Here is an 11,212-nt window from a genome sequence, read left to right as displayed (position 1 = left end):
ATCTCAAACTCTATTGTTTGTTTATTAAAATGCACCGCTGTTGGTAGTCTGTGCTAAATGATCTTCTTCCTCAAGCCTGTATTGTAAATTGGCTGATGATTTCAAACTTGTTAATCGCTCATATGTCATGTGTTCAATGAAGCAAGATAAAGCAAGTTCACTCTGCTTATGGCCATGTATGAAACTCCAACAGTTCTTTCTGTTTTACCAATATCTATCCAAGCTTTTGGAAGAGTTAGTCCTTGGCCCTTGTGTATTGTAAGAGCCCAGGCAGGTCTTAACGGCAGCTGTTGCCAACCATGAAAATCAGTTTCTGACTGTGATCGGACATATTGGGAAGGAAAATGGTTTGTCCACATTAAAAGCAGTAACTCTATAGTTCTCAGACTCAATAATTACCACGATAGGCAAGTTAGGTGGCTGATGTTTGTTCTGAAAAATAATAATTAACAACTGTCCCTGTGGCTCCATTACAAAGCCCTACAGTTGACCACAAATTAATGGTTAGCATGACGCTCTCTTTTGTGAGAAACACAACTGGTTCTAGTCCCTGACATTGATGAATGATTGATGAATGAAAATTGATGAATGGCGAGCATCATCAACATGAGCAATTGGATGTTCAAGCTTTGTTAGTTGCTAGTGATTGCAATTGGCAACTTGTTCGTTGCTTTAAAAAAATGTGGTAAAGGATCTTCAAATTCCTGTATATATGTGACATTTGATTGTTGACAGGTCAGGCATAATTTCCAGTCATCAATTGCCTGTCTTAATAATAACTTTCTGAAACAGAATTGTTCAGATGTCATACCTTGTTCTTATTGATTTACTGTGAGTTTAACGACTTTGTTAAACATTTGATATGCTTGAAAGCCTTGTTCACCAACAGCGCTTGATGGTTTGGCATGATAAAAAGGTTTGTCTGCCACTGGTGGTAATTGACCTGGATCACCAGTTTCCTCCAAATACTTTATCATAACAACCAGTTGCTTGTTTTGCAACATTTGTCTATCCAACCAAAAGTAATTTCGCCAAGCATATGGCAACAATGACAACAATAATCTGCTCCCAAATGAACTTGTTTCAACCTAGAATACTGATGAGTTAGCCAATTCGCCCAACACAATACCATCGAGGCTTTTCTATGTAAAGCATGAAAAGCCAAAGTTGCCAACATTCTATGGAGATGTGAGAAAAATTTTATATTCAAGTCTAATTTTCAACATTCTGTTGAGAACAACTGTTTGGAAAGGGATGCTATCACAATTCTGCGGTCATGTTTGGGCCTGGAGCCTGCCAAACTTGTTGAAGGAATAACAACTGATCTCAAAGCAGCATGGAAGTACCTGGACTACAATTATGGAGACCCTAGAGTCATCTCGTATACAATCACAGCAGAGCTTAAGAAGTTCAAACCGCTTCAGCTTGGAAATGACCACCACTTCTGTGATCTTGTAAACCTTGTGAGAAAGTCATTCAACATCAGCCACAAGATATAGATAATACTTATCTCTTTGATTGAACGAAAGATGACTTCTGATGACTGAAAAGTCTGGTCTCGCCATATGTATGTACAGGCTATGGAACCATTATTAGTCAATTTGCTCAAATGGGTGGAGGAAGAAATGACAGCGCAAATGCGTTCTGGTGCTGGATTCAGAAAAGGAGCCAAATTACGTCAACAAGGAAAATGCCAATCTGTCCCGAAAATCCAATGATGAAAATATTAATTCTGCGATAGGCAAAAAATTCAATGTTATGTTTGCAAAGATGTCCACTATGTTGATCGATGTCCTCGATTCAAAGCTATGGAGCTGAAGGAACGATGGGAAGTTGTGAAAGAGCAACTTTGATTGACGACTCGAACGTATCCAAAAATGTAGACCACGCTGTAGGGTCGCCCCAGAATCATTTCAGATTTAGCCTTGGCAATTTTACTGTGGGCATGTTTGTTTGGTTGCCTGGCATACTTACAGTATCAGATAAAGTATGATTAGGTTTATTGCTGTTACTCTGTGGTACATTAGTATTACTAGATTTAGATACAGCAGAATCAGTAGACACAGATGCTTCTGAGTTAACATTGCTTTCAGTGGCCACGTTTGTAGCGCTAGCAGTAGCAGAGTCAATAAACAGTTTATGTTCCTCCATAGACATATTGATTTCAATAACAGCAGATTTAATATTTTCTTGCATAATGTCCACTTTATATCTCTAATTCTATATCCTCGTCACTTACCATCGCCAAGATATCTTTGTCTAGCTCTTGAAAACTTGTAGCTTCGTTTTGAGAGTCATTCTCTGTTGTTTCGAGAGTCATTCTTCACTATATGTGGTGTTAATTGCGACTTCTCTGTCACACTCATCAGAAATTCTCGATTTAAAGCTTCAGTTTCAGCCATTATTTAGAATAATATCATGTATTGAAAGTAACAATACAAATATGGTGTCTCACTAACACAAACAACAAACTGAGAACAGTGTTTCAAATATGTTTAAATCCTGTACACCTAATGGAATGTCAGTTCAGGTAGAATCAAAAGATGAATTATCGAAAGGAAACATTGGGCTTTCAGGTCAGTTTTCACCATAAAAATATCTGTTTTAAATTCCAGTACTCCTAATTACCATCAACTGAAATATAACAACTGGTCACCACAATATTGTTCATCTTGCAACAATAGTCCTTGTAGCCCATGTAAAACACAAAATCACACTTTAGACCAATATAACAAGCTTAGTTTTGCTCAATGGTTTGAGCAACAGCTAATTAAGCTTGCAGGTCAGTTTTCACCACAAAAATATCTGTTTTAAATTCCAGTTCTCCTAATTACCATCAACTGAAATATAACAACTGGTCACCACAAAATAGTTCATCTTGCAGCAATAGTCCCTGTAGCCCATGTAAAACACAAAATCAAAATTTAGACCAATATAACAAGCTTAGTTTTACTCAATGGTTTGAGCAACAGCTAAGCACTTTCAAAAAGGAAGAAACTGGTTACATGACAGATTGATAGATTTAATAAATACACTTATAATTCACATTAAATGTCGAAGTAAATGTAACAATGAACACCATATAGTACTATCATGTATAAGTACAAAGATTTACAAATGGTGTATATTAGTTCATTCAACCTACAATTTTAGGTTTACTGCAGTTGACAGTCGAACAGATTTCAGGCATGTTTTGCCAAATGAACATGGATCAGTACAAACAATGCATTCAAGATAATCAGATTGATGGTGTGGTCTTAGCATTTCTAACTGATGAAGGTCTAAATGCTATTGGAATCAACAAAGCTCTACATAGGGCAAAAATTCTTGCTATGGCTTCCAAGAAAAAGATGAACACTGAAAATACCATACGGTTATGTAATGCAATTAAATAAGCCATAAAACTCCAATAGGGCCTATATGCTCTAAATAACTCCTAATAACCTGCATTAAAAGAGGTTTTACAAAAATATATATTTACTTCAATTTTTCTTTCTGTTTTTAATCTGTATTTAGAGTTATAGTAAATGGCTTTGCTCAAGAATATTATGATTACTGTAGTTGATGTTTTGTTGTAAGTTGTGTTTAGGTTATCTTGGTAATAGTATGTAAAGTTTGACTGAAACACTGAAGTGATGTAAAGGCAAACAGGTCTATTACATACAGATTAAATCTGGACTGTGTAAATCTAGTTATTTACATTAAATTATATTATATTGTTGTGTTATTATAAGTTGCACTGAGGATCAATGGGATTAAAAACCTCACCAAGAACTTTCCTTTGGTTTTCAACCATCAATTAGACTACCTAAAATTAACACAAATTGGTTAAGTTTGCCATTAATAAGCATTTATTGCACATATCCACATTTTGTAAAGAATTCTTGCCATGTTCCGAGCCATGTTCAATTACCTTAAATTAAAAAAAATTATCTTGAGTAAATTAAAATTAGAGAAATTGTAATATACACTTGTATTCCACTCTTTACATCCCATCTTTAATGCTTACATCATTTATGGCCATTGCCAAACAATACTTCGTGTAGTCATATTCTCATAAATCAATTATAAGAAAAAATTTGGTTAGCATCATTATTGGTCAACTGGCTTATGAATTATAATTATCATAAAATAACAAAATATTAAATTAATTATAATTTATCATTATAATTTAAATGACCATTAATGATTTTTTAATGCATTTCATAAATTATTTTTGGAGGATGGAGGACCGGCTCGTCATTTTTCGGTAACTTTACCACTGACCAGGCTCAATTCTGAGCCCGCTACAGCAGCATTCTCCCCCTGGACTTTGTCCTCTCATATATTATTTTTTATACTAAAAACGTTCTTTGTCTGCTGTAAAATCTGAACAAAATATTGAAATCTCAAGAACTGAGGAGAATATATTTTTAAATCAGACCGCACCAGAATTGCAGGACCAATGCAGGTACCATTTTTTTATGAAAATCGCTCTTTGGATATGCCATACATTAAAAATAGATATTTGTTAATTTTGTTTAGATTACCTTCGCACTTGTCGTGATTTTCATCTAAAATCAATGTTGGCTTTTTCGACTTTCCCTTTGCTTTTAATAAGCTGGCTAAGTCGTATTAGCTATAACTCTTTCTTATAAATGTCATTTGTATTATAAATTTGAAATACAGAGGCAAAAAATCTCGCTGGTTATAAACATGTGGTTTCTATAATTACCAAACTGCTTTTGTAGTCCAAGCAACAATAATAAGAAGAAATGCTCTTTAATCGTGACCTTTGACGTTGACATCTTCATGTTTAAAAGGTAAGGAATAATAAAGTGAACAATTTCAATATTTTATTGAACACTGATTACATACAGTAAATTCAATTTAAAATTACATTGTTATGTGTTGAATTCAGATACATTATTACGGTGGCCCACAAATGCAAACACAACGCAATATTAACTAAGCACGACGGTGTATTTAGTAAAGCTCAACAGCAAGTAAACTCGAAGAAATATCGATCGGCCCATCACAACACAATATTTGCAAAACACAACAATAAATTCATGAAACACAACACAATATTTGCAAAACACAACAATAAATTAATGAAACACAACACAATATTTGCAAAACACAACAATAAATTCATGAAACACAACACAATATTTGCAAAACACAACAATAAATTCATAAAACACAACACAATATTTCAGTGCAAAACACAACAAAAAAATCCTTAAACACGACACATGCAGCCACGACGTGTTATACTGAATGAGGTTATCACTATAAAATACAATTAATTGTAAAAGAAAAATTCTTAAAACAATCGAGGAGGACATATTGACAGCAGAGATGTAGCTCGTTTATGTAACAGAATGGATGGGAGTATACAATGTTTGTACTGCTCTCGGGAGTTAGAACTAACCTCAATGAACTTTTGTCCAGAATGTGGATCTGCTGTAAACAAGGAAGAACTTCTTATACGCTATTATTTTCATTGTGGATTTAGTTATTCGTCAATTATTTCGTTTTTAAATAACCGGCACGAGATCGAAATTTCTATTCGAACTCTGCAAAATAGGCTGTCAGAATATGGGTTGAAAAGAAGAGGTACAGATACCCCCAATGCAGTCGTTTATGAAGCAGTCCAACAAGAATTAGATGGTCCTGGATGTATGAGAGGGTATCGTGCGATGTGGCACAGTCTCCGTCTAAAATATGGAATTCTAACGCCCAGAAATAATGTCGAAAGAATTCTGCGCGAAATCGATCCAGAGGGAACCGAATTAAGAAGAACTCGTCGACTTAGAAGAAGATCCTATGTAAATCCTGGGCCTAACTTTGCGTGGCATGTAGACGGGTATGACAAGCTAAAGCCGTATGGTTTTCCGATTCACGGTTGTGTGGACGGGTTTAGTCGTCGTGTTATGTGGTTGAAGGTTTGTCGAACAAACAACGATCCATCACATGTTGCATCGTTTTTCTACGAGTGCGTGAAAATAACCAATGGTTGCCCAAGAATATTACGAACTGATTGCGGCACCGAGAACGGAGTCATGGCTTCAATGCAGTGTTACCTTCGTGCCCCAGGAAATGACAACCAAGCAGGTTTAAATGCACATGTATATGGATCGTCGCATTCCAATCAACGCATTGAAAGATGGTGGTCATTCCTTCGCCACGACAGATCCACATGGTGGATAAATTTCTTAAAGGATTTAGTGGAAAGAAATGTTGTTAATACCGCAAATGAAACAAGCATGGAATGCCTTTGGTTTTGTTTCAAAGATATTTTACAGGCAGATCTTGATTCGGTAAAAGATAATTGGAACAGCCACTATATCCGCAGATCCCGATATGACACCATCCCAGGGAGGCCAAACGAGCTGTATTATTTACCTGAAAATAGCGGCTACCAAGATTACAAGTGTGTCGTTTCTGAAGAAGACCTTTGCGATATGGCTGAATACTGTGAATTGTATGATGACGATGATGGTGATGATAGCATATGATGAATACTTTAGTTATCGTGGAAAACAATAATTTAACACTACCATCAAACTGGAGGGAAGCATTATTGTTATACAATAACTTGATGCATTTCGCATAAACACCACTGATCGATGTACTTATATATGCGAACATTACAATTTGTAATTTACAATTAATTAATAATATCATTTTTGAAGAAAACATCGCCTCATCGACGACGCAGGCTAATCTCGGGTGGAAGAAAATTTGTTTCATACTCGTTGAATCAAAAATGGATTTTTTAAATTTGAATAAAACAACTTACAACTATTCACAACCGTATGACATAGCCATAAGCATAGTAATCAGCTAAGTAACTTGTAACTATATACATGTATGTGCAACCAGCAGGACTAAAATGGACACACCCCATAACTATATCTCTTATATTAGGAAAATTTCCGTGGCCAAAAAAATTTTGGAATACAGTCTCTTCTAACTAGACGTTGGTTTTAATCCTGCTGAAGCTCAATGCGAATAAAAAACATTTTAACATAACACAACTTACATAACTATACATATAACTATACATTTGCATGTAATTATGCATATAGTCAAAAAACTTAGTTATAAACAATCATTGAAAAATGCAAAAACTTTACATGGGCTAGATGTACATCCTGCGTTCTCAATTATGCATAGCCAAAACCTTTAGTTAAGAAAAGCTAATGTTAGATCCTTTTTGAAGTCATCATATGTGCTATGGACTACTGGCAAGTGTAATTCACATGAGCAAGTGTTGGCCTTTGGAAATTTAGAGAGCAAACCATCTTTTTCTGGCGCATGGAGGAAACACAGCTCCAAAGACAACCCTAAAGGGGGAAGCTCTTTACATCCACAACTAAAGAAAAGAATGTCCGGGAAATCCAACCCACCAACTACTTTCTCTTCCACATCTTGTAAGAAGTCATTCCAATGCGATAAAACTAAACCTTCCAGAGCAGATTTATTTGAACCTTCTTCACTTCGCAAGACAGAAAAGATAGAGCCGAATGTATCAGCACTAAACTCTGTACTTGAATAACAAAACACACTTTTAAACTGTGTATAATGCATACACATTGCATCAAAAACACCAAGAACACTAAGACCTGCTTTAAACCTCTCAAGGGATGCTTGCACCCTCTCCAATACAAACCAATGAGCAGTTTTTTTAGCAACATTAAAAACATCTTCTTTTGTGTTAAGCACCTCAAGGGTTCCAGCAAGATCAAAAATTGTTTCTAAATTGCTGTTTGATATTACAGTTTGAGCTTCTTAACTGTTGGGGAACTTACAAAAGATTTAAGAGAGCCTTGTAGCTCAAAATCATAGACATCTTCTACATCTACAGATGCTCTCTGCACCCCAATTGTCAATGCATCATAGAGAGACTGACTGAAACATCTGGGACCAGGCCCACCATGTACTACTGACATTGCTATAAGCTGACCAGCATGAAAGTAAAAGTCATTATTCAGGTAATTGGAATTAATTGACAAACACTTTCCTCTTTCACTACCACAAAACAACTGAGAGCATAACATCCACTCAATAATGAGAGTGAAGAATTCTCTCATCGGGCCCCAGAATCGACAGCTCCTTCAGCATTCCCAACATCATCTGTGAATTTGACAGAGACCTTGTTTGCTGGAGAGAATGTCTTTCTGCTTAGGCCTCTTACAGCTCCTTCCCAAATATGACTTCGACTTATATTAAACTTGGATATTTCATTGGAGTTAATTTGAGTATTTAAATTTGAAAGTATGTCTTGCAAAGATTTGTCATCATCTGTAATCTCCAATGGTACTGCTGGGTCCTGTTAATATTCGCTTTCTGAATCACTCCAAGGCATATTCTCATCAAAAAGCAAAGATGCATACAGCAAGTCATCATTAGCAGTAAGCAACATCATTGTATCAGATGAAGATGCATCAATTTCATTACTTTGCACAATATTATTATTGGAACTAGAGCTCTTATCATGTTGTTGTGTTGCGCCATAACTTGGTGGTACACTGTTACTAGAATTGATTCTATCAAGTTGTCTTTCAGAATCTGAATCAATTTCAATGGGACATTTACCATCATCACTATAGGGAAATGAGGCCATATAATTAGCATGAATGACCTTGATTGAAGTACTATATACATGATATATTATTGCTAAAATATTAACAATTTTATTTTGATTACCTGTTTTGTGGACCAATATATCCTGCAGTGTCATTTTCTTTTTGTTCCTTTTTCCTAGTAACATTAATTCAATGTTAGTTATTTAGTGTGACAGAGTGCTGCTACATACATCCATGAAGCTAGTGATTAATCTTGTAATTATTTTAATCACCAAATTAGCCATAAAGCAATAATTGGAAAAAACAACCTAAGTAATTCACTTTTTTCATAATTAAACAAAGTGCTAAAAGGAGAGGGGCCTGATGGCAATTAACTAGCCTCTAAACAATAGGCAACTTCAGTTGTAACTTTTGGGGTGCATAATTGTTAATTAATTTATATATTACCAATTATATGTCATTTCAAGTCATCATAAAGACTAGCTTATTTTTTTCATATTATATAGTACACCTTTTGTCTCAGTAAAACCACACTGAATATTGCTCAACCTTTATTCTGCAAATAATGAACTTCTCAAATGATTTAGGTCATGTGTTCTACAGAAAGTTGACTATAAAACACGTGTTTTATAGCCTCCTGGCTGCACCTTGCACAGGCAGCACTTCCCCTTACCTCATTAGGGTCAAAACCTGGGATTTTCCAATTTTATAGAAATATATTTTATTAATTTACCTGACATTTTGATCACGATCATACTGATGGTGATCATCACTGCCAATGTCTTCTGAATTCATATTGTCGGGTTCATCAGGACATAAATATAATGTAATTCTATTATATGGCTTCCCCAAGTCTTCTTTATACTTCCTCAATGTGAATTCTTCTTCTTGTCCAAAAAGAGTTGAACAAGGTTGGCCGTCAGGGTATACTAGGTTCCAACTCAATTTGGTATCAAATGATTTATCACATGCCTCCCGTTTTGTTAGCGCCATCGTGAAAACTTCTGCATAGGGGGCATCTTTTTTAACTTTCAGTGGCAATGATTTTCCCCGAACTGGAGTTGTTGTATCAGCGCTGATGTATTTCATTAATCCAATGTTTATTAAAGCAAAAGGTTCTGTATCTTTTGACTTTTTTTTAGTCTTGGACGACGTTCTGAAATGTGTCGATCTTTCTTGCCTTTTTTTTGCAGCAAACTGCTCAAAAGTGAGACATTTTATGTCTTTTTTACCGTCTTTTTTGGAAGAGACCTCCCCCTTTTCCACTGCTTTATGCCCACAAGTAGGGCAAAATTTATTTGTTGCCTCCGTGGGTCTGCCACATTCTGAGCAAAACATGGTTTAATATACTATTTTCGGAAAGTAAAAGCAAGTCGAAGTTCGGTTCACTGGTTCGCCATTGGATATCGTATTATTAATAATTTATTATACATGAAGTATTACATTGTTTTGCAAATATTGTGTTGTGTTTTATGAATTTATTGTTGTGCACTGAAATAATGTGTTGAATTTATTGTTGTGTTTTATGAATTTATTGTTGTGTTTTGCAAATATTGTGTTGTTTTTTATGAATTTATTGTTGTGTTTTGCAAATATTGTGTTGTGTTTTATGAATTTATTGTTGTGTTTTGCAAATATTGTGTTGTGTTTTATGAATTTATTGTTGTGTTTTGCAAATATTGTGTTGTGATGGGCCGATCGATATTTTTTCCAGTTTACTTGCTGTTGAGCTTTACTAAATACACCGTTGTGCTTAGTTAATATTGCGTTGTGTTTGCATTTGTGGGCCACCGTACATTATTCACTAGTCAACAATTAATAAATGCCAATGTGCCTAACAAAGATTAACATGGGCATGTGAAATGTTAAATTTGTATGTAATTATCCAGGGGCTGGTTGTCCAAAATCTGGTTAGCTTAACCAAGGGTTAATTAAAGCACATCAATTTCAATTGCTTGTTTAAAAATTTTATAAAGTCTTTACCAATGTCTTTTTTCATAAATATTTTCTGGTCTGACTAAAGCCATATTTTGTAAATTTTTTAAAACGAACAGGGGATTAAAGTTAGTTAGCTTTGAACAACTGGCCCAAGTACAATTAAAGAATTTCACAAAGAATATTAAATTCAATGAAGAACAATAATAAATAGCCGGATAATACGCAGATTAATCTTTGTTTGGCAAAGTGGCTCCAGTTATGTTCATTGTAAAATTTGTACAATTTTCTAAGATGTACTTAAGGGCCGGCTTCCTTTTTGCGCCCGCTGTCCTTAAGGACAGCAAAGCTATGTCATTGCCTCGATCTTGAATGTTTGGCAGACCGCAAGTTTGCGGAAAAGGCCTAAGCCGAGACTAGGATACGTCATATCCTGTCCGTGCCATGCAGCGTTGCTCAAGAGCTCAGAAGGCATCAGTGCGCATCATAATAAAGGAACTAGAAAGTTCAAGTTAAGGTATGGGAATATGTTTTTTTGTCTTTTGAGCCGACTGGAAACTCAAATAATCTACTAGTTGTTCGGAAACAATAACGACCTCGTGCTATTGCTGTACAGTACTAAAATGTTAACGACGTTTTCATTTGTTTCTTTCAGTTCCAAGCAGTAACTACAAGTATTCTCTGAGTCTTCAAGATATCTC

General features: G+C 35.3%; 2 protein-coding genes across 2 annotated transcripts; one reads left to right on the top strand and one right to left on the bottom strand.

Annotated features, from left to right (window-relative positions):
* Window positions 1-5,366: 5,366 nt before the first annotated feature.
* LOC114531835 lies at window positions 5,367-6,503 on the top strand. Its single transcript, XM_028553447.1, has one exon. The coding sequence runs from the start codon at window positions 5,367-5,369 to the stop codon at window positions 6,501-6,503; it is 1,137 nt and encodes a 378-aa protein (XP_028409248.1).
* Window positions 6,504-8,215: 1,712 nt separating this feature from the next.
* Window positions 8,216-9,453, bottom strand: LOC114531876. The gene is made up of 3 exons (XM_028553477.1): window positions 9,310-9,453; window positions 8,698-8,751; window positions 8,216-8,594 (listed from the first exon to the last, which is right to left on the bottom strand). Exons 1-3 carry the CDS (start codon window positions 9,369-9,371, stop codon window positions 8,324-8,326), a joined length of 387 nt encoding a protein of 128 aa, XP_028409278.1. The 5' UTR covers window positions 9,372-9,453; the 3' UTR covers window positions 8,216-8,323.
* Window positions 9,454-11,212: the final 1,759 nt, after the last annotated feature.

Source organism: Dendronephthya gigantea, unplaced genomic scaffold (assembly GCF_004324835.1).
Source record: "Dendronephthya gigantea isolate DGI-Jeju-01 unplaced genomic scaffold, DenGig_1.0 000075F, whole genome shotgun sequence".
In the NCBI taxonomy this organism is placed as follows: domain Eukaryota; kingdom Metazoa; phylum Cnidaria; class Anthozoa; order Malacalcyonacea; family Nephtheidae; genus Dendronephthya; species Dendronephthya gigantea.
This window is presented reverse-complemented; position numbering and strand designations above follow the sequence as displayed.

Excerpts from the sequence above, each read along its gene's own strand:
- LOC114531835 (XM_028553447.1), top strand. The coding sequence starts at position 5,367 with ATGGATGGGAGTATACAATGTTTGTACTGCTCTCGGGAGTTAGAACTA.
- LOC114531876 (XM_028553477.1), bottom strand. The coding sequence starts at position 9,371 with ATGAATTCAGAAGACATTGGCAGTGATGATCACCATCAGTATGATCGT. Across the intron at positions 8,752-9,309 it reads GATCGTGATCAAAATGTCAG|GAAAAAGGAACAAAAAGAAA; the intron begins GTAAATTAATAA and ends TAATGTTACTAG. Across the intron at positions 8,595-8,697 it reads TATATTGGTCCACAAAACAG|TGATGATGGTAAATGTCCCA; the intron begins GTAATCAAAATA and ends ATTTCCCTATAG.